Genomic DNA, 22,066 nt, shown 5'->3' on the forward strand with positions numbered 1-22,066 from the left:
ATGCCTAGATATGTGCAGTAAATATGTGTGTGCAGTATACCTTTATGTGTATTATTTGTATTTCTAAACCCCATTCCTTAAAGATCATCTGAAATCAAAAAGAGAAAGATATTCCTTTGGAGGAAAAACACAAATGGATAATTTAAAGCAATTGTCTGGAGTGTGTTATGCCTTTACCAACAAAGTAGGAAAACTTCAAAGGAAAACTTCAGAACGTCAAGATTGCTCGTTAGATATATCTGCTACAAATATTGTTTTAAGATGTGGGTTGACCTCATTCTCCTTACGAATTAAGCCTTCACTGGTCTCCAGTCCTATCTGCATTGATTCGAGTTTGATGCTTGTAGCACATTCATTGATGGAAGCACTACTCCTAAAAGGCTTTTTTTTTACTTGCGCAGCCACAGCCCGGCAGCGTTTGGCACATATACAAAAAGAGAAAGACAAAACAAATAAGAGTGCAAAGTTTCTGGGGTGACAACAGTGATGATCGGTGACAGACACATGCAGTTTCTCAATGGAGAGAAGCCTTGCTGGATCCTTATCTGCCTCCCCTTTAAAAAAATGGCTGATGAATCCTCCCCACCCCCTTCCGGTTTCCTTAAAGTTGGAGATATTGAGAAAGCCCCTAGCCCCAGAGACAGCAGTGGCAGTCCAAACTGAAAATGTGGGACCTGCTAAAGTTTGTCCGGCAGTGCAGGGGAAACACCTCTCTCTCTCTCTTCTCCCCCATTTTTATGAGACTTAGATAGGAAAACATGGTTTGGGCCTAAGGCCCTACTCCCTTTTCCCTCTCCAACTTCTGGATCTGGCAAAACTCTCCAGCCCAACTCTTGGTCAATAATAAATTAATACAAATAACTGTCACAAGACTATGTACATGGGTTCCCCCTCTCCAGCTCCATTACGACCTCACACTCTTGCCAGCATCAGAAGTGAAGGGGGGGCATCCAAAAAGGTTTGTTGCCTGGATACCAGTCGCATTTCCGTATCTTCTCCAGTGCCACCACACGCACACAGACTCACACTCACGCTTGCATACTTCAACAGTGACAAAGCCCAGCCCAGGTTGTCAAACCCCACCCTCCTCCCCTTCCTTCCTTGAGTCACGCATTTAAACAGAATGCCAGGCACTGGTATGGGCAAGGGGCCCAGGGCCAGAGGGCCCCATTTCCCTGAGCTGGCTAGTTCCCACCAGACTGGAGCGAACTGAGTCATAAGCTTCTATTAACATACACCATGGCACCTGTGCCCTGAAACAGTCCTTCAGGTCAGTGCATGCAAATACAGTCTGTAGGGCAAGGAAGTTGTGGCAAGGGAGCACACAACCATCCAAGAGTCCTTCCTTTTGAGGCCCGCTCCAGAAGTGATGGGTAGGAAAACGTTGTCATTGGGGCTGTTCCACATGAGTAATTCTTTTAATGACCCCCCCCATCCCACCCCCGCAAGTTCTGCACTTCACATTTCTGACCAGGTATGGATTACAGCCAGTTTTTGCTTCAGCCCTTTGCCTCAAGCACCTGCTCAAACTCCTTCCTCACCCCTTGTTGCATGATGGCTTAGAAGCACTAGGAAGAATTCCACTTATGTTTAGCGGTTTGAAAGGTGTTGAAATATGTCTGCGCATGGGCTGTAAATACCAATGAAGAATGTTCTCAGATCCTGGTGGTAACCAAGATACTAGTTCTAGCCACATGGCTTGGCCCAGGTGACCACAGGAGACAGCACTTGTATTCAGGAGGAAGTGCTGGTCTATACTCTCATGGCAGGACCCGAGCCGGTGGTCAGGGGCACAGTGGAGCCACAGTCATAGTCTATGTCAATAGTAGCATGAGCGTTGGCCAGGAGGCTGTTGAGAGAGGAACCTGTCTGCCGTTCTCGGAAGCTCTGTATATAGCTCTGGGAAAAGAAAAAAAATATTTTTAAATGATTAAAAAAATAAAAATCCATACCCCCATTTTTTGCTGAAATGTTACAACATGGAAAAACCAGATTTGCTGGCTTGTTCTCAAGTGCTTTGGGTAAGTCCAACTTCATCTCCTGATCTGCTTGGGAGGAGGAATGCATAATCTTGAGCTATCACTAATTATTACAGTACTGCTATCACCTTACATAGCTGCTACAGGTTTCACTCATTTTACCATTTTAAACAAGTTGCAATATGCTGTATTTAGGTACAGCAGGAGGGCTACAGTGGCTTGTCATAAGAATGGTTTTTTTCATCAGCACAGATTACAAAAGTGTCAACAAACATTGGCTGGCATAATTATGTATATTATTATTAGATGGAAAGCTCGCTACATGTATTTTAATTTGGGGGGGAGGGGTTCCTTATGATAACATTATTGGTAAAAAGCAGACATTTCCCATATGGTTAAAAATAAATTGTGAAGAGATAGAAAGAGGCTTCTCCATTCCTGTCTTCCAATGCAACCACCAAAGCCACAGTTGGATTGTATTTTCTCTGAACATCTTTTTACATACACAACTCTTCAATTAGTGTGAAAGTATCAATTCATAGGCAGCCAATGGGTCTGAGACAGGGGTGAAATCAACTTACCTTTGCTACCGGTTCGCAAATGTGAGCGCATGCGTCACCTCAGCGCATGCGTCACCTTCGCACATGTGCAGGACCTTCGGTGCATGCACAGAGTGTCAAAAATGAGACATGATGACGTCCGGGCAGGTGGGTGGAGCCTCCCACCGCCAGCACTACCGGTTTGCCCGAACCAGATAGAACCGGCTGAATTTCACCACTGGTCTGGGATCTTCCCATGTCTGTTTTTTTCCCTTACAGCTCAAAAGAAATCCCAGCTAAATTGCCGAGAGGGGGGGGGCAGGAAAGCAGTAGATGCAGAAACGCATCCATGCTGCAAGAAAAGGGTATCGAAAAAGTGAACTAGGAGCACACTGTGAAAATATTTTACAAATAGCAAACAGGATGGCGGAAATTCAAAAGGCATGGAAGGAAAAGAATGAGAAACAAGCTCATTTTATCTAGCAGCTCCTTCCACCCTATTAATGGCAATTTTCAGCTGAGATTCCTATGGCCCTACCGCTGTGGAGGAAGTCCCTGGCCAGTTACTCACTGGGGAGAGCACATCCCCATCAAATCGACGCACAGGATTAGGCTTGCGGCGGTAGGCCGGCTCAGGCGGGTGGGCCTTATGTTGCAGGTGGGGGTGAGGATGTGGCCGCTTTTTCTTCTTTTCTTTCCGCTCTTCCCGCTGCTTGATCCGCATCAACTGCACACGACGCTGCTGCCGACTGATAATCACTATGGGGGAAGAAGAGCGTGGTATGAGACCCCCACAGGACAAAGGGCTGGCCCCCAATGAGGGAGTGCAGCCATTTTGAAACTTCTTTATTGTGGATTTCTTTTTTAAATGAAAAAGCAGAGTGGACATCCAATAAAAATTTGGTAAATTGATGATTGACAAAGGTCCTGAGGCATTAGTTGGCATGACTGAGGAAAGGACTTTAGTTTCCATAGGTTGGGGACCAGGCACTTGGCTTGGTGGATCTCTTTCCAGGATCAACCGTTAACAGAGGGGACAGCCCCGCTAGCAAAGGCTCATCCTGGTTAGGTCTTCTATATTCACACCATAATCTCTAACCAATCTTAAACTCTGCTGGGATTATATGGAGAATCTTCAATGAATAAGTACTGTTTGTACGCATTTAAAGTTCAGGGAGAAAAGATATTAAGGATTTACATGGAAGAAATGGATAGAAAAAGAATTAAGCATATTCTGCTGTCACCAGCATCAGCTGCATTCCCCTAAAGTGGGTTTATAAAAAAAGGATGACAAGTCGCAATTATAGCTACTTGCATGTAATAATGTAGCTTCATTCTCAAAGGCAAATACATGGTCCTGAATAAAGTCTGAATAAAAGTTTTAAAATAGTAATTGATTAATTACTGTAATTAATCAGTTAAGCTTTAATCATATATGAAAGTTTGTTCCAAATTAATTGTTGGGTACTTATGTGAGGAGGACTCATGCATATTTCAAAGAAATGGAAAGTAAAAATGGCATTTCTTCCATTTGATGCTAATAGAAAGCACACATATTGCCTTTTAGGATGAAATCAGTGTGACTTTCTTCTAACAATAACAACCCTAGGCCACTGACACTTAGAGCAATCAGTTGACATTCATGCCAATATGCTTTTAAAGTTAGATTCTACATAAATCTTATGGTCGCAAATGTATTTCTCAAACTATATTGGTACAGACATGTTGCCATATCGGGGAACACGCCATAGTTCCAATCTTATTTTGATCTTCAATTTATATTCCTGCCTTTATTTCAACGCTCAAGGCAGCTGGAAACAATTACATTTAACATTACAAATGAAGGCAAAACTTTAAATTTAACATTGTAAAAGAATACAATCGATGGCATTAAAATCATTCCTCAAATAGTGAACAATTAAAACTTAGTGAAAGATGCATTTGTATCCACTCCCTAAGTACTGAGAGACTGGGAGTCATTTAACTTTTTGAGGAACACATTGTTTAGCTCAAGAGCCACACAATATTAAAAAAAACCTTTTATGCATGCTCAACAGTACAGTTTCAAGCAGTAGGATCATCTTCAGAAGAGCCTCAAGGAGATCTAAGAAAGTGTTCCGTTACGTATGAGGAAAAGCAGATATTCAAGTCCTAAGTCATTTTAGGACTTTAAAGGGCTACAGTAATATTTTAACTCATACCCATCAGTAGCCGATAGCACACACGCACACACACACACGCACTGCAGATCTTTCCATACAGCAGTATACAATATGACTCCTGTTCCTTGCACAGGTGAGCAGTACTTGCTGTGGTATGTACCACCTGTTGCTATTTATGGACACTTTTCAATGGCAATTCCAATAAAATGCATTGCATTGCCAAGATGAGTTGAAACCAAGTCCTGAATAATTTAGTCCAACTATCTCCAGAATGGCTGTAGTTGCTGCACTGGTATACAAGCATACATCCAGTGGCACATGAGGGATAAAAAGCCACCCAGCTGCAAACCTCCTCTTTCTGGGGAAGTGCAGTACTATCCAGAATAAGCTTCGCCTCAATTCTAAAATCCTCTTTGTGGAATGCCACAGATCAATACAATAACCTTAATGTCAAGTAAAAATCCCCCAACACCACCTTCTGGGTACATCCCAACAGTAATTTTTGGAACTACAAAACAGTGCTCAACTCTTTCAGTCGCTCTGGAAAAATAGTATTGTTTATGGTGTCAAAAGCTAAAAGATCTAAGTGAGAACTGGTAGGATCACCTCCCCCAAAATACTTTCTGGCACTGTTCCTATATCAACATGGTATTTTATTTCACCTTTCGTCTATAGAATCATATGTTCTCACTCCCTCTTAAAAGCATTTGTTTCATTTGGACAGCTTTAGCTGGATTCTGATTTTGCTATATATAATATAATTCACTGGTTAATTTCATTTAATCTACACCAGACAATTCAGTGTCCTCTAGAAGATTACAATCTCCATAATGGGACCCCTGGCCAGGGTGGCTTTTGTTTTTAAAAGAAGGAACAGATCAAGTATTGATACACCACAACAATATTACACTTTTATGGACCAACAGCAAGTTTCAGCAGCCTGTGAATCACATGAGACATCCCCTCTTTGCAATTTACCAGTAGCCTTAAATCATACTATCAGTATTTAGAAACAGTGTCACATGATTTTTTTAAATATAAAAGTATAGCTGGAAATGAGAGCATGGATCTAATTTTGGACAATGTTGGCATTAGCAGAATTAAGGAGGGGAATGGGAGCAAAAGATCTCTGAAAAGCAAAGCACTCTCATCCCCCGTAGTTTTATCTTATCCTTGAAACATGGCTGCACTCAGTTCCAAAATGGTGATCTGGTAAGTATCTAAATGGACCAGGAAGGCTTTAGGATTAGGATGGGAACAATTTGCCTCCCTGGGCTGTTTCACTATTATTCCCACCTTTTATCAGTCAGGGGTGTGTTGTAACTACATGGTTGAAAATCTGTAAAATACATTTTTAAAAGGGTGGAGCTCTCATCATATGGTTGCAGCTACGATTTTGACATTTTCTGCTGCCCCCACATAGTTGCCCAGTCATCATAACATCAGATGATCAGGAAATTGTCTTGTGCCCTCCTAACCTCTCAAACTCCATTCACACCAGACCAAGGGGGAAAGCTTTCCACATTCAGGAACTTGAAATAATTTGTCTCCCCAGAAAGCAAAAGCGGACAGGAAAAATCTGTAAAAGACAAAAACTGGAATAAGGAAAAAATTGCTATGTAATTTCGCAGCTTTTGACAAAAAAGGATGACAAGCATTTTTTTTTGCCTTGGGCAAAGGATCACTTCAATAAAAGCAGTGCCAGTCCCTGTTATCAGGAGGTCTAGGCCCAACCAACGTCTGCCATATTAAACCCAGTCCTACTGTTCATGGTATACAGGAATCCAACAGCATATACAGGAATCTAGCAGAACCCCACCCCATCAGAAACCTTGGTATGATGCCAGAATGACCCAAGACTCATTGCCCAAATTAGCTGCTCTAATGTTCACACTTTAAAATTCAAAGAAAATGGCATCCCTGATTCATACCATCAAAAATTAGGCAGGGCTACCTGTTTCTATCCTGCTGCTTTTTGTGATGCCAATTGTGATCCTAGCAATGGCTGGAGGAGTTGGATGCGGCCTTAAAACGGGAAGTTATCCATTCTAAATGTAGGTCTTAGTGTATGAGGAGAACCCAAATAAATGTTTGTTGCTGAATAAACCATGGCTAATCAAGTATGATATGCAAGACCAGTCAATGCAAGGCCTTATTTAATCTGAACCTCATTTAATCTGAATGCTGATTTGCTTGCTTTCAGCCATTTTGCTCTCCACCCCATGAGACCACACTCACCTTCAGTATGTGAGTATCCTTCAGCTGTGACTTTCCATTGCACCAAGACACCCAAAAATGCCAGGACAGGCCAAGTACCCAGGATGACCCAGCTGTACCAGCAGATGGGCCGGGCAGGTGCCACCTTGACACGCTCATAAACATACTGCAGCAGCAAAAAGAGCTCAACAAAGTAGTCAGCGGTGGCAGTCATGACAGCACTACCGAAGACAGCAGTCGACAATGTGGTGAAGAGGCGCTGCCATTGTAGGGTCAGGACAGCACACAGCATGCCCACTCCCAGCAATAAGCCAATGGGAATCCAGACAGTAGGCGGGTGGTAGAACTGCTCCATCACTACCAGTGTAGCCACAGCCAGTAGTAGCCCCAGCAGCAGCCCAACCATGAAGAGCCCGACACTGCGTACCAGCATGGTGACTAGCCCGCACAGCACGCCAATGCCCAGGCCAATGCCCACAGAGGCCTCCACGCTTAGCTGAGTGTCCAGCACCCGCTCTTTGTAGCACAACATGAAGATGATTACTGAACCAAACATCAGCCCAGTCAGGAACATCACTGCTTTGAAGCATCGGTATCCTAAGGAAAGAAAGACAGGAGAGTGATAAGGGGATAGGATAGGTGGCCCAACTGTTTGCTCTAGCAAAGCAGAATGATTCTCATTCCATTTGGAGACCTGTGTGTGAGCATCTGTGCATGTGTATGACAATTTGCATGCTCTCTTTTTACACATGTACACCTTTTATTATATATTACTAAGGGATATTTGGGGTTTTAAAAAGAGGACTTTATATCCTTTCAAACATTTCAGATCCTCTGTTATGTGTAATTGGAAGCACAGAGCTGTCACTCTGAATGTTTCCTTCTAGGGCTTTTTACATTTCTCCAGGGATTCAGTCATAGAATTTCCTATAGTTAGGAATGTAGCCACAGGAGAATATTGGCCAGAACAGTTCAGAAACCTGAGTTTCATTACATTAGTTCTAAACATACATTGGTTATGTTCATGCAACAGGGCTGAGTCAGATGCCCCATCAGCCTCAGTCAAGAGACTATTTTTTATTTCATTTTATTCCATTTATATGGCTAGGTTGTCTCAAACAAAAGACATTGGGTGGCTAACAATTAAAATGAGCAAAGAAATATAAGAGGTACAAAATAAATGCATAATTGACAGCCAAGATAAAAACAACAGCAATTTTCAACACAACCACCTCATCAGTTCTGACCACACCTGTGAACACAGCCATTTATTTTGGTGTGTAGGTAGCCACAACTCAAAAATGGCTGATATGTCATGCCCCAGTTTTTGTTGTTGTTGTTTGTTAAGTTTCACCAGGTGTATCAAATGAGAGGCTGATCCTTTTCCCCCCACTTCCTGTGTTTCAGATGTGTGGGGACTTTCCTACCCCTCCATACTTTACAGTGACAGAACATGTAAAAAGTTTCAATGAAAGAGAGACTAGGATTAATTAAGTGTGAATTAGAGAGCTGACCCAACACATTTGTTCCTTCCCCTATGATCAGTTAATTTTGTCATGCTACACAGTTAATAAGACTTGTGACTGGCTGTAAGTGGGATTGCCCATTCAAATGTCCCAATAAGACAATGAAATAATACATTCATCTTGAATCCACATGCTTTAATTGTTCTCTATAGATCTGGAGTAATCTACAAGCCAATCCCCCCACCAACAACACACTCACCAAAGAAGCAATAGATGATACCAAAGAGGCAGCACATGGCACATACAACGGAGGGCACTACTTGATAGTGCCTCTCAATCTCCTGATCACAACTATGTGTCCGGTCTTGGTCTGGTTCATGTGGAAGCAGCGGGAAACGCAGAGACTGTACAGTTGACGTCATGGCTCTTCAAGGCTTCTGTGGCGATGTCAGGCTCCCTTCTCTCTCCCAGTCACTTGTAGAAGATGCTGCCTCATGACTTAATTTCCATCTGTGGAGAAAGAATAGGAAAGGCATGGTGAACCTCAGCTTCTTGGAAGTCCAGCGTGGTACGATTGATAGCATAACCTACCATCGGCTACAATATCTTCCCAGGCTACAACATCTCTGAAGGAAGAACCAGCAACTCCCTACAGACAGGGCTATTCTGCTAGAATTTCACAGGGACTCAAGGAGCTCCCCCTCAGTCATCAGATCATCACTCCCACTTAACTCCTGATTCTCTCTTCAGGCAGGATATTTTCACAGCTCTGCTAGAAGCTGGGATCTTCCTTATGCAATGCATGCCTGTTCTGCCACTGAGCTAAAACAACCCCTTTTGTAATGGCTGCAAGCAGCAACTAAGAATCAGAATTAAACAAATGACTTCAGAGTTAGGAACACCCACCAGCTCCTGGAACTTGAGCCCAGCAAATGTTACAGTCAAGCAGAAGCAGCTCTCTAGAATGTTGGCAAGACGCTAAAGGGGCCAAACAGACCAGCTAACTAACTCCAAGCTATTTCTATTCTTGTGGTTATTCAGAAACTGGCAGATCCTCCTCCCTTATAAGAACCTTGCAAAGCCTGCTGGAAACTGTTTTATATCATATTCCATGACAGAACAGCTCAGAACAATTCTGGAAGAAGGGAGAGCTGGATAGGAATGGGATAACAAGTTTCCAAAATTGGGGAGGGGGGGGAATTGGCTATAAAGAGAATCACCACCGTATGGTCTCTATAGCAACAAAGCTAAAGAACAGATGATACTTTTAACAACATTCCCCCCACACACACTTCCAACCCCCAGTCTCTGGCTTAAAGAACTGAGGGGGTAAAGGGAGTGAGTCACCAAAGGGGGTGGGTAGCAGTTCAGAAAAAGCATCTGTCAAAGGCCGACTTGCATTAACCCTATCTTGGTGTGCATGGGCAGTTCGAGCCTAAAGCTAAGAACATGCTAAGTATCTCAGGCAGTCTCTTCTCGTATTTGTGTTTATTGTTTGCCACAAGACAAGAACAATAGAGATACAGTAGGTGGCACAAAGGGCAAGAAAAATAAAAGATAAGTGGCTCGGGTTTAAAATCAGACCACGCAACAGCCCATTTCCTGCCCTGTCTGATGGATTATAGGTTGCAAAGCATCGCTTTGCTAACCATTTCCCGCTCATGAAGAATTTGCTTATCAACCAGAATATAAGCTGCAGCAGCACACAAACCCTCCCCACTCTAGCCTTCGGCAACTGAAAGGACAAAATCCTGAAACAACAATGCATCTCAACCTGGATGCTTGTTTTGGCAACCCAATTCCAGACAGCCTCCTTCCACAGCCACCCACCGCCCACATGGACATATAGGAATCCTTCTGCAGCAATGCAATCAGTTGTTAGTATGGAGAGGGAGGAGCGTTGACGGTGGTATATAGCTCACATGCACACAAAGAGGTCAGCAGCCTAGGAAAGCAGAGGCTCCTTCCTATTTTTTTCCTACCCCCCCTCCATCTGCTGCTTTTATTCATTTCCTCCCTCCCCACAGCCAATAAAAACCAAGACTAAAAGCATGCCCTCTTCTGATTGGTGTGCTCTGTTGCTAAGGCAGGCAAGGCATTTTCTGATTGGCTGTTGTGAAATGATCAACTGACTGCTTTTTTCTTTCTTTCTAGGGTTGCGCTTTTTTTGTTTTTGCTTTGTTTCAAAAGCTCCTCATACCTGGTAAGAATTTGTAGCTAATGGCTTATGAAATTATGAAATCAGCCTGCTCTAATAGAATATTTGCTGGGTACATGGCTAGGAATTCTGAGAGTTGTAGGCCAACACATTACACCTGGTACCTGCACGTTGGGTACAGCTGGATGAAACAATTATCCATATTCTTCCTAGCTTTCAGGGTGAACGATATGTCCCTCTGCAGTTTTGGAGAGATTGAAACTCTCGATATTGTAATACACTGGCTAGCATGGGACCTGAAGTTTAGCATCATTTGGTGGGCTAGGCAATGCCATTCCTGCTATATATAATTGCTACCTGAACTACCTGCCCTTATGATCAGCAGTGAATCATGTCCAAGCGGCAGCATTTTTTTTACAGGGAAGGTAACATCAAAGCTACTGGAAAGAAAACAATTCTTTGAATATCATATTTTATTTTTATTTAGAGGTAGAAATGGGAAACTGTCTGATAGTCAGCTACCTATCACATAATTAAGAACAATGAAGGTGATCTAGGAATTCTGGGTGATGATCATGTCGGATCTGCTTAATTCAAAGATAATACTTTTGTTGTTAGTTGTGAAGTCATGTCCGACCCATCGCGACCCCATGGACAACGTTCCTCCAGGCCTTCCTGTCCTCCACCATCCCCCGGAATCCATTTAAGCTCACGCCTACTGCGTTGGTGTCTCCATCCAGCCACCTCATTCTCTATTGTCCCCTTCTTCTTTTGCCCTCAATATTTCCCAGCATTAGGCCCCTTCATCGATTACTGCCTTGTCATGGCGAAGGGGCTTGTGTAGCTCAACGAAGCTATGAGCTATGCTGTTCAGAGCCACCCAAGACGGACAGGTTATAACAGAGAGCTCTGACAAAACGTGATCCACTGGAGAAGGAAATGGCAATCCACTCCAGTATCTTTACCATGAAAACCCCATGGACAATAACAAAAGATAATACTACTGAATGCCTAATTCTGCTTAATTTAAGGAACATTTTCCTTGATATGTTATCAACCGAAAGCTCTATCTGTCTACTAACATTTGCTATGGGCACTGCTTATAGAGGAATCTGGTTATAGAGGAAATAAACCAGGTTTTTCAATTGTGACCCCTACTTAATGGAATATCCTTCCATCAAGGCCCAAACATTATCTTCCTTGGGTAATTTTAAGAGAAATCTGAAAATTGTAATGTAGATATACAGTGGAAAACTCCCTTATATTTCTGGAAGCTCTGCTGTGAAAATACATGTGAGAAGTGAATAAAAAATGGAAGGGCAGAAAAAGGTCAGCTGGATTAGATCAACAGTCTCTTGAATCCTGCAATCTGTTCTTACAGTAGCCAACTAAATGCCACTAAATCAAAGCAGGACATAAAAGCAATAGCTCAGGCCTGTGCTTCAACCTTAATATTTCTTATTCATAAATACCTAGGTCTGAAAATTGCAAGTTGGCTTGAGAATAGCAGAATCAGAAGATCTAGTGCACCTACAAAGTTTATGCCAGGATCCCATGTTGAACTTCTTAACAAAAGAAGGGGCTTGTGTCCTGTGCTTATGAATGTTTATATACAAAGCACACTGGATACAGCAGGGCCTAATTTTAAAGAAGCGTGCACACAATACAGAATGAATAAATGCATTTGCTACGTAAAGGTTCCAAAGAAGAAGGCCTACTAAAATATGTGTTAGATTGCACAAAATTTCACAATCTGAGAATTTTCATCATTCAGTTGTGGTGGAACTTATCTTACTTTTTACATTAAAAAGATGTGGGTCCAATAAAAACAAATCACTGCCTCTTGTTGATATAACTGAAAAACTACACCATTTCACTGACATAAATAATTACACTCTTGTTCTCTAAATAATCACACTCTTGTTCCATAATCAACATTTGGAGTCCTGCCTGCATTGGTCTAACCCAAAATGTGGGGAATTGAGTCCCAAATAAAATACTGTATTTTCTAGTCAACTACTAATCTGTTTTTCCTCCCATAGCACAGCTTTTCTAATTCTTCTCATACCCTGGTAGCTAAGTTTCCTTTTTTTACAGGGTACTGTTGCCTCACAGGCATGTTGTAGAGAAAATGGGGGGAAGAAGGAATAATAGGTATGTTTTCTGCCTTGATTTATAAAAATTTGGTTAGAATATAAATCAATCAATCCATAAATAAATAAAGTAGCTCACAACAAAATGCTGGTCCCAACACTAGCTTTTGTCAATTTATAGTATCTGGGCTGCAAAGCTGGAAAAAAATAATAATAATCCAGGCAACCACTAGATGGTTGATACTTGCTGTAATGAAGTATGTAATCCATACCATTTCATATGTATATGTTAAGCAAAGAGGATTCTGCTCCTGATTAACAGCCCACATCCCATCCTTCACTGGGAATAAGATAATTCAAACCTTAACACTTGTTAGTATTTAATGTGTTTTAATGCTCTACCAAGGCAATGGAGAGGGGATGCATGACTGACTGGTTAACTGTGCTATGTGTTCCAGGCCAGCCAGTTTGGTTTCTTTCCTGGAATTGATTGAGTCCTGACTAATCCTCCTCTGCAGTGATAAAAGGTTCAAGTCCCCATTTTCCCACAGGCTTCTTCATAATCAATATTCATCCCAAGAAACTTTGCAGTTACAAACAGCAGCGATCCTTCCTTCCAAAATACATGAAGCCAGAAAGGAAAGAGCAGAAAGGAACACTGTCTCCATATTAATGTCTGGGAATCTATCTCCGCAAGATTTGAGTAGCTCTGCAAACCAGTCTTTTCAAAATTGGCACAACAGTCAATACTGCAATCTCAAAGTACATGCTGGGCTGCCATAATGCAACTCAAGTACTTCAGATGAGGTTTTAGGTATGGGGCATGGTCGGAGTTGGACAAGGAACTGATGCTGTGGAAGTGTCATTTGCGCAACCTAGTCCTGATGGGAGTTGTTTCTTTAAGGCACAAACCTATGGCCCCAAGCTATGTGTGTCTTAGGAAGCAGTGCCTGAGCGCACCTTGTTATGCTCTGCAAAGGTTTCCTGAAAGCTCATTAGATCTGTCTATAAGGAAGCAACTTATCTTCTTTTTCTTCCCCCTGGCATTATTCTGGCAGCTTGCTACAAAGCTCCTCCTGAAATAATCCTATTAACCTGGGAGCAACCCAAGGTAGTGGTACTTTGAGGAGCAGCTGCAGCATGGGGGCCTATGTGCCAGATGCTCTGCAAGCAAGGAGACCCCATAGCTCTGCTTTATGCTATAACAAAACACTGCTGTGTTGCTAGAGAGGCAGCAAAGGGCATATGTTTCTTTGAAAAGGAAAACACAAGCTTAAATGTTTTAGCACTAATTTTGTCCCTGGCATTAGACTCAATCCTTCCTTGCATGAAAGATAAGCAAGCTATAAGTATTTATGGTAGCATATCCATATAAACACACACTCATTACACAAGGCAGAGACTTTGGCCACAGGCAACAGCAATCCCTGTCACTTAGAGGGTTTTTTTTGTCCCCAAATGATTAGTTCAGGATTACCTCATTAAGCAGTTCTCTATGGCTAATTTCTCATTATCCTATAGCTAATGAGTCTAATGGCTGGGGGGGGGGGTAGCTTCAAAGATAGAAGTAACTTTATCAACGTATAAATTGATCACTTTGGAAGACAGGATCTTTCATAATTGAATCCATATTGCTCTATTCCATGCAAACCTCATCTTAAAGTTTTCCAAATGGCAAGACTCCTTCAGCTGCCCTGTTTCACGCACAATCCAGCTTCAAAAGCAACCTGGCACATCCCATTACATAGCAAAATCATATACCTCCTTCCATCCCAAACATAAAACTCCCAGATATTTTTAGAAAGAATGTTTATAGTTGTTAAATATCCACCTGTCTAGCTGAACATTTAGAAGTCATACCTGTGTCAGCCCCTATGCTGACTACTATGCATCCAAATGAACTACTTGGATTAAAACAGCAAATACAATAGTGCAAATCTTCTTCAAACCTTCTGTAGGAAATAGTATTTCATTGAAAAAACAGAGAGTCTGGTGGCAGCTTTAAAAATAGCATTTCTATTATAACACAACATTGTAGATCAGAGTCCACTGTATCAGATGCACAAAGTTTTATCACAACTGGAGGTATATATAAATGCACACATAGTGCTATAATTGGGAACTAAATCTGTCTTTCCGTCCGTCCATCCATCCATCCATCCATCCATCCATCCATCATCTATCTATCTATCTATCTATCTATCTATCTATCTATCATCTGTCTGTCTATCTATCTATCTATCTATCTATCTATCTATCTATCATATCTTTATCAGAAGTAGGCAATGGCAAATTATGTCCATACTGTTACCAAGATCACTGCATCATTTATTAACAGGAGTTGAGCTTGACTTTAAGTTTGTGTTTTCTTTTCTTTCAAAAGGAAGGGAAATACAGAAAGCACAAATACTACCAGGCATTTTCTGATTTAGTAGTAGAGTAATTGGGGTCAGTTAGCTTTATAAGGAATCTGTTTTGCCATGTCGTCCTAAGAAATCCTGTTTTGCTCATGGTAATGGCCTCATGTCTCCTGTTTCTTCTCACTCTGCATTCTTCCCTTCCTCCTGTTTATCACCACACCTGGCTGTGCCCATCCATTTATAATCCAGGCTGCTGCTCTATCAGCTTATCAATATAATGCTGTCATTAGCACAAAGCCAGATCAAGATGCATCCTTGTTTGGGGCTGGCAGACCACATAAGGGAAGCGGGAGGGTTGCTAGGATACTGAGCTGCAAAGACTTCTGGGGGACCCAGCAGACTCCCTTTGTTTGGGATGAGAGGTCCATGGGGAATCATGGGCTTCGGAACCCTATAAAAACTGGAGTAGACCAGGGGTTTTCTTTTGGCGCATTGTTTCTGTCCCCTCCTCCCCGAAGGGCTGTAGGCTTTGTGGCTGTTCTTTTCAAGCTTTGCCCTGGGTAGCCTTTGTTTACCCGGGGCAATGCTAATTCAAAGAGGGAAGAAGAGAGGTGGATGGGCTGGGCTTTTACTACTTGCTCCCTCCAGCGCCGGGTGCTCCGTCTTAAGCAATAATACAAGGCCAAGAGAATAAGGGGCTTAAGAGCACACACGGACACCCCGAGGGTTTAGCTTGCAATGGGGGATCAGGTTGGGGGATTCGAGCGGTAGCCTCTGTGCCGGATGATGGGGAGCCTTGCCTACGATCCGAGAAGGGCCAGTTGTGTGCATGGATGTGCGGGACAATACGGAATGGCAACTCGCCCCCCCCCACTCCCTCCACCGCCGTTCTCTCCCCTTCTCGCTTGCTTAGTCCCGCCGGTGGCTTCCCGCGAACCGACCCAGCGTTGACAGGCATGCAGACGAACTTCACCCCCATCCCCCCCCCGCCTCCTTTCCAAACTTCTTACCGTTGTCCCGAGGCTGTCCCGGCGCAGGAGGGAAAGAGATTCACGGCTACCGGCGGCTCTCTTTTCACTCCTGCGTTAACCGGCGCCCCCGATGTCCCGGAGAGCAGACGCCGCTTTGTATTTCCTTCCTCCCTCCCTTCCACCGAGCGCCCCCCCCCGCCTCATGCTCCTCCATCACGGGGAGCGTCCTCCGCCTAGCCCTCGGGGGAGGGAAGCGGCGGGGGATGTTTCCTTCCCCTCCTCCATCAAAGGGTGCTGCTGCAAGAGACCAGGCCCCAGCAATCTCTCCCCACAAACACTCCCCCGCCCCCACACACACTTTGGCTCGGCAGTTCTCCTACCTGCACGACCCAGGCTCGAACCCGGAGCGCCGGAGCCCGCCTGGCTCGGCCCGGTGCTGAGGGACAGCTCCGCGTGACGTCACGGCGCAGGATGGTGTGTTTTTTTCCCTTCCCCCCTCCTTTTCCTTTCCCCTCCCGCCAGCTTCTCTTCGCGCGCCCTCGCGAGACCCGGCGAAGAAAGGTTGGCTCGGGCCAGGCGCCTTGGTCGCCGTTTCTCTTGGCCTGCCTTCGTCTGTTTGAGGTCGTCGCCCGCCCCCAAGGCTCATCCTCCCCCCACCCCCTCCACCCTTCTTATCGCCTGGAGCGCGCGGCGTCGGCGTCGCGGGGGAAGGGAGCGAACATGGCACACTCGCCCTTCGAGTTCCCCCCGAGGATTCCTCCCGTCGCCCCTCTCTGTATGGGAGAGAGGGCAGCTTCCATCTCGCTGCTTTCGCGTCCTGGCTATTTCCGGTTGGAAGTCTCTTTGTTTAAGGCATATCCCGGTACCCCGCCTGCTTCCAGAGCTCTTAAGTTGGCTGGTCCATGGGGCTGCCTCGTTGTAATTGACTTGCACTAGTAGCCGCCGGTTGGACCTTCTAATTGCATCCCTCTAGTTGCAATCCCGTTGTATTGGCAGAGAAGTCCAAGTTCGCCCGCTGCACTAGAGAAAAATGGAAACAAAGCGCCTCGCACCTTATTTTGGGTTAAAACTTCTTGCTGAGATCCTTTCCATCAGATTGAATTAGAAACAGGTCATTCCCTTCTTGTTCCAAACACAATAGCATAATTTGCAGGCATTATCTATTTCTGCTGTGATGTTCAGTTTTGGGTTTAAGCTATTGGCAATTAGGTTAATCCTTCTATAACAATCCCCACTGGAATTGTTGCAGAATCCTTATATTATAGTCTATCAACATATTTGAAATCTTTTATGGATGAATTGCTTTTATCCAAAGTAGAAAGCCCCCTTTCAATCCAGTTTTACTCATCTGTGCCATTGCCTATGAAACTACCATCCAATATTATGACACTAAAACAAGAGAGATGAATTTGTTGTTCAGTCACAAAATTGTGTCCAACTCTTCACAACCCCATGGACCATAGCCTATCCTCCACTGTCTCCTGGAGTTTGCCCAAATTCATGTCCATTGGGTCAATGACACTATTCAAACATCTCATCCTCTGCTGTGCCCTTCTTTTGCCTTCAACCTTTCCCAACATCATGGTCTTTTCCCATAAGTCCTCTCTTCTCATTTGATTGCCAAATTATTTGAGCGTCAAGAAAGATGAACAGTCACCACTTAACATTTACAGATGTTCCTTTGGGTTATATATGTTATATATGAGACTGGAAGAGTCGCATTTGTATAGATCACAAAATTTTAATGTCAAGGATCTTTAAAACAGTTCGACACAATACTGTAACAAGAGAAATGTAATTAATGTATTCCTGAACTCTGGAACGGTATAGAACTGGTACGGTATTTTAACATTTTCCAGCATAGCAATGGCAAAAGTGTGCTCTTCAGTTTAAACTAGCCTGAATATATTGGGGTGGTTTTTTTTTACCCATAATAGGCTATGGAATGGTTAATTCCACAAGAAATGGCAAGGCATTTGAATCATTTTATTTGGTTATAAGAAAGGAGAAAAAATATCAATTCTATGTGCTCGGTTTTTACTAGGCATTTCATTCTAAAAGAGCAATGGATATATCCACTGACATGGCTGACTTTCCTAATCCCATTTGGTAGACGTTATATCAATTGCTTCTTCCATAGCCATTTGACTGGTCCTTTGAAGTTGTTCTTTTACATATAGATAAAAAAGCTCAATTGCAAAATACCAACTTTGTAGCATTCAGATTACAGAAAATATGTGAATTGGGAAGCAAAGCCAAATATCCTGAACACACCCACCCACCCAGAGGTTAGCTACTTTACTAGTTGAGACACGTCACCGAATCTGCTCAAGTCTGACTCCCACTGCCATCTGCTGAGCTTTCAGCATCATGAAGAGGATGATGCATAGGAATGATGGGCTGTTGCTGTTCTTGCTGCCTTCTCCCCTCCCACATTTGGTATTAAGCAGCTCAATTTAGATTCTCCTTTGCTATGCTAGATAATTAATTCTGCCCCATGGAATGGAAAGCCTTTCTTTGTCTTAGCCAAATTTGAATACATATAAAATATTCTCCTAAAGTGTAGATTATTGTGCAAAGATACTATGATCCCCTCTACTGGCACTCAAAACTGGTTGTGTCCCCTATTAAGGGGCACATCAGATGATGTTTTAAATTGTTCAGCTTGGAGTATGACATCCCTTATGCCGCAGTTTCATTTTCCCAAAGTCAATGGAAGAAGTTGGAGTTGTCTAACTGCCAGGTCATTCACTTAATGATAAGAATCATGAAAAAAATCCATCATTAAATTGGTAAATAACATAAAATCAATTAAGTATTCCTGCTTTAGAACCGAAAGCACACTCTGCCCACTTTTCACTCAGATCAGGATATTTCTGAAAATATGTAAACTTTGAAGATACTATATGAAAGACTTTGGAATCAAAGGTAGATGAGGTGGCAGTAAACCAAGTAAGAAATATTACTTTTAGAATGCTTTTATTGCAAGTTACCCTCAGTGCAAAATGGAATATCTGTTTTTAAACTTTTTATCAATTTTACAGGATTCATTACAACAATATAACTTAATACATGCTACTGTTTTAAAAATGAAATAAAAGTTTTCTATTGTTACACAGTTCAGTGAAATATTATGCTCGAAAGAATTAGTAAAGAAAGCTTTCTGACGTTTTCAGCCTCTGTGCTCCTGTGCTCCTGTTCAAATAATTAAGGATCTATAATTTTTGTTTTGAAAATGTTTCTGTTTTCTAAATAGCTCTTTGAGGTGGACTTGAATGTAATATTGGATGATTCAACAAGGATTGAGCAAAACATAAACATAAGTAGGTATTTGGCAAAACATAAAATGTAATGCAGAGTGCTCACAGAACGATACTTTAAAATCATTTTTATGACTTTTGAATGTGATAGGAAAAGCTAGTGGCTTGAGGTCTCAAACATCACTACAAACATGGTGCAGGAAAGAAAACAAGGGAATATGGCACTTTAAAGATTGGTTGTCAATAATAAAGATTGTCTGTAATAATGTTTTTGTTGTGTTCGCTACAATGGAATAACAGCCATTCTTCTGGGAAATGATGTGAAAAAGCTTCATGGACTGCATGTGCCTACACTCAGAGAATTATAAAGAAAACATATTGATTTGTCCTTTCCTGATTCTCATCCCATTTTGCATAAATTGAGACTGGATAAAAGTTCAAAACGATTATTTCTGTAGATGGCAGAAAATCAAACTCTCTCTCTCTCTCTCTCTCTTATCTATCTCTATCTATCTATATATACAGTGGGGCAAAAAAGTATTTAGTCAGCCACCAATTGTGCAAGTTCTCCCACTTAAAAAGATGAGAGAGGCCTGTAATTGGCATTATAGGTAGACCTCAACTATGAGAGACAAAATGAGAAAACAAATCCAGACAAATCACATTGGATGATTTGGAAAGAATTTATTTGCAAATTATGGTGGAAAATAAGTATTTGGTCAATATCAAAAGTTCATCTCAATACTTTATTATATATCCTTTGTTGGCAATGACAGAGGTCAAACGTTTCCTGTAAGTCTTCACAAGGTTGGCACACACTGTTGCTGGTATGTTGGCCCATTCCTCCATGCAGATCTCCTCTAGAGCAGTGATGTTTTGGGGCTGCCGCTGGGCAACACGGACTTTCAACTCCATCCAAAGGTTTTCTATGGGATTGAGATCTGGAAACTGGCTAGGCCACTCCAGGATCTTGAAATGCTTCTTATGAAGCCACTCCTTCGTTGCCCGGGCGGTATGTTTGGGATCATTGTCATGTTGAAAGACCCAGCCACGTTTCATCTTCAATGCCCTTGCTGATGGAAGGAGGTTTGCACTCAAAGTCTCACGATACATGGCCCCATTCATTCTGTCATGTACACGGATCAGTCGTCCTGGTCCCTTTGCAGAGAAACAGCCCCAAAGCATGATGTTGCCACCCCCATGCTTCACAGTAGGTATGGTGTTCTTTGGATGCAACTCAGCATTCTCTCTCCTCCAAACACGACGAGTTGTGTTTCTACCAAACAGTTCTATTTTGGTTTCATCTGACCATATGACATTCTCCCAATCCTCTTCTGGATCATCCAAATGCTCTCTAGCAAACTTCAGATGGGCCCGGACATGTACTGGCTTAAGCAGCGGGACACGTCTGGCACTGCAGGATCTGAGTTCCTGGCGGCCTAGTGTGTTACTGATGGTAGCCTTTGTTACGTTGGTCCCAGCTCTCTGTAGGTCATTCACTAGGTTCCCCCCCCCCCCGTGTGGTCCTGGAATTTTTGCTCACCGTTCTTGTGATCATTTTGACCCCACGGGGTGAGATCTTGCGTAGAGCCCCAGATTGAGGGAGATTATCAGTGATCTTGTATGTCTTCCATTTTCTAATTATTGCTCCCACAGTTGATTTGTTAACACCAAGCTGCTTGCCTATTGCAGATTCAGTCTTCCCAGCCTGGTGCAGGTCTACAATTTTGTTTCTGGTGTCCTTCAACAGCTCTTTGGTCTTCACCATAGTGAAGTTTGGAGTGTGACTGTTTGAGGTTGTGGACAGGTGTCTTTTATACTGATAACAAGTTCAAACAGGTGCCATTGATACAGGTAATGAGTGCAGGACAGAGGAGTCTCTTAAAGAAGAAGGTACAGGTCTGTGAGAGCCAGAAATCTTGCTTGTTTGTAGGTGACCAAATACTTATTTTCCACCATAATTTGCAAATAAATTCTTTGCAAATCAGCCAATGTGATTGTCTGGATTTGTTTTCTCATTTTGTCTCTCATAGTTGAGGTCTACCTGTGATGCCAATTACAGGCCTTCCTCATCTTTTTAAGTGGGAGAACTTGCACAATTGGTGGCTGACTAAATACTTTTTTGCCCCACTGTAAATGAATGAATGAAGATATATATGCTTGCTTTGAAAATCCTGACCATGAGGAAATCCGATTTTTTTTTTAAAAAGGCAGGGAAATGGGGGAAAAAACACCCTCAGATGAAATCATGTCTTTACTTTATACTGCTATATAAATGCATAACACATTCTACACCGCCCCCCCCAAAGATAACCTCAGTTCTAAGTTAACTTTACTATTTCATTAGTTCTGCTTGTGATTATAATTTAGATAATTATGAGAGAAAAGAGGAAAAATTGTAAATTCAGTTTCCCGATTTGCTAGGTTCCTGCATAAAGGAAGCTCATTAGATTGCCTCCCCCCCTCCCCACTTTCAAAAGCGCTCCCTTGCTACCAACGGTTGCAGAACGGTGCACGCTTCATAATAGAAGTCTCGCGTGTTCCAATCCCACCCATGTCACCTCGATTCACGGTCGCTACCAATCCAGATTGGAAAACGCATTGTACTCCAGAGGTGCCAAGCCCCCACACCGAGCCCTGGCTCGGGCACCCAATAAAATCCCGCACGCCTTGCACAAACGAAGCGGGACCTTTAAGTCCCCGCGCCCCCTTTGCGACCCCATTCTCTCCCGAATTCAATCGGGGCTCAGGAACTGAAAAAGGGCCGGGCTCCGCCGACCACCCATTTTCGGCCCGGGGATTGGCTGGGGAGGGAAAGGGGGCGCGGCCGGACGAATGACGGTTGGCGGAGAGGGCGGGAC

General features: G+C 43.0%; 1 protein-coding gene across 6 annotated transcripts; it reads right to left on the reverse strand.

Annotated features, from left to right (window-relative positions):
- Positions 1 to 371: 371 nt before the first annotated feature.
- Positions 372 to 16,465, reverse strand: TMEM198 (transmembrane protein 198). Of its 6 annotated transcripts, none has more exons than XM_081936276.1 (5): positions 16,326 to 16,465; positions 8,623 to 8,873; positions 6,919 to 7,494; positions 3,090 to 3,277; positions 372 to 1,899 (listed from the first exon to the last, which is right to left on the reverse strand). In XM_081936276.1, exons 2-5 carry the CDS (start codon positions 8,783 to 8,785, stop codon positions 1,753 to 1,755), a joined length of 1,074 nt encoding a protein of 357 aa, XP_081792402.1. In that variant the 5' UTR covers positions 8,786 to 8,873; positions 16,326 to 16,465; the 3' UTR covers positions 372 to 1,752. The 6 variants fall into 6 exon arrangements, with proteins under 6 accessions (XP_081792402.1, XP_081792403.1, XP_081792404.1 ...); XM_081936277.1 differs by lacking the exon at positions 16,326 to 16,465 and adding an exon at positions 15,985 to 16,123; XM_081936278.1 differs by lacking the exon at positions 16,326 to 16,465 and adding an exon at positions 10,286 to 10,345 and having other exon boundaries at positions 3,123 to 3,277.
- Between the last annotated feature and the right edge of the window lie 5,601 nt (positions 16,466 to 22,066).

The sequence above is a fragment of the Natrix helvetica genome (assembly GCF_964273705.1).
Source record: "Natrix helvetica genome assembly, chromosome: 1".
In the NCBI taxonomy this organism is placed as follows: Eukaryota; Metazoa; Chordata; class Lepidosauria; order Squamata; family Natricidae; genus Natrix; species Natrix helvetica.

Excerpts from the sequence above, each read along its gene's own strand:
- TMEM198 (XM_081936276.1), bottom strand. The coding sequence starts at position 8,785 with ATGACGTCAACTGTACAGTCTCTGCGTTTCCCGCTGCTTCCACATGAA. Across the intron at positions 7,495-8,622 it reads TATCATCTATTGCTTCTTTG|GATACCGATGCTTCAAAGCA; the intron begins GTGAGTGTGTTG and ends TTCTTTCCTTAG. Across the intron at positions 3,278-6,918 it reads AGGATACTCACATACTGAAG|TGATTATCAGTCGGCAGCAG; the intron begins GTGAGTGTGGTC and ends CTTCCCCCATAG.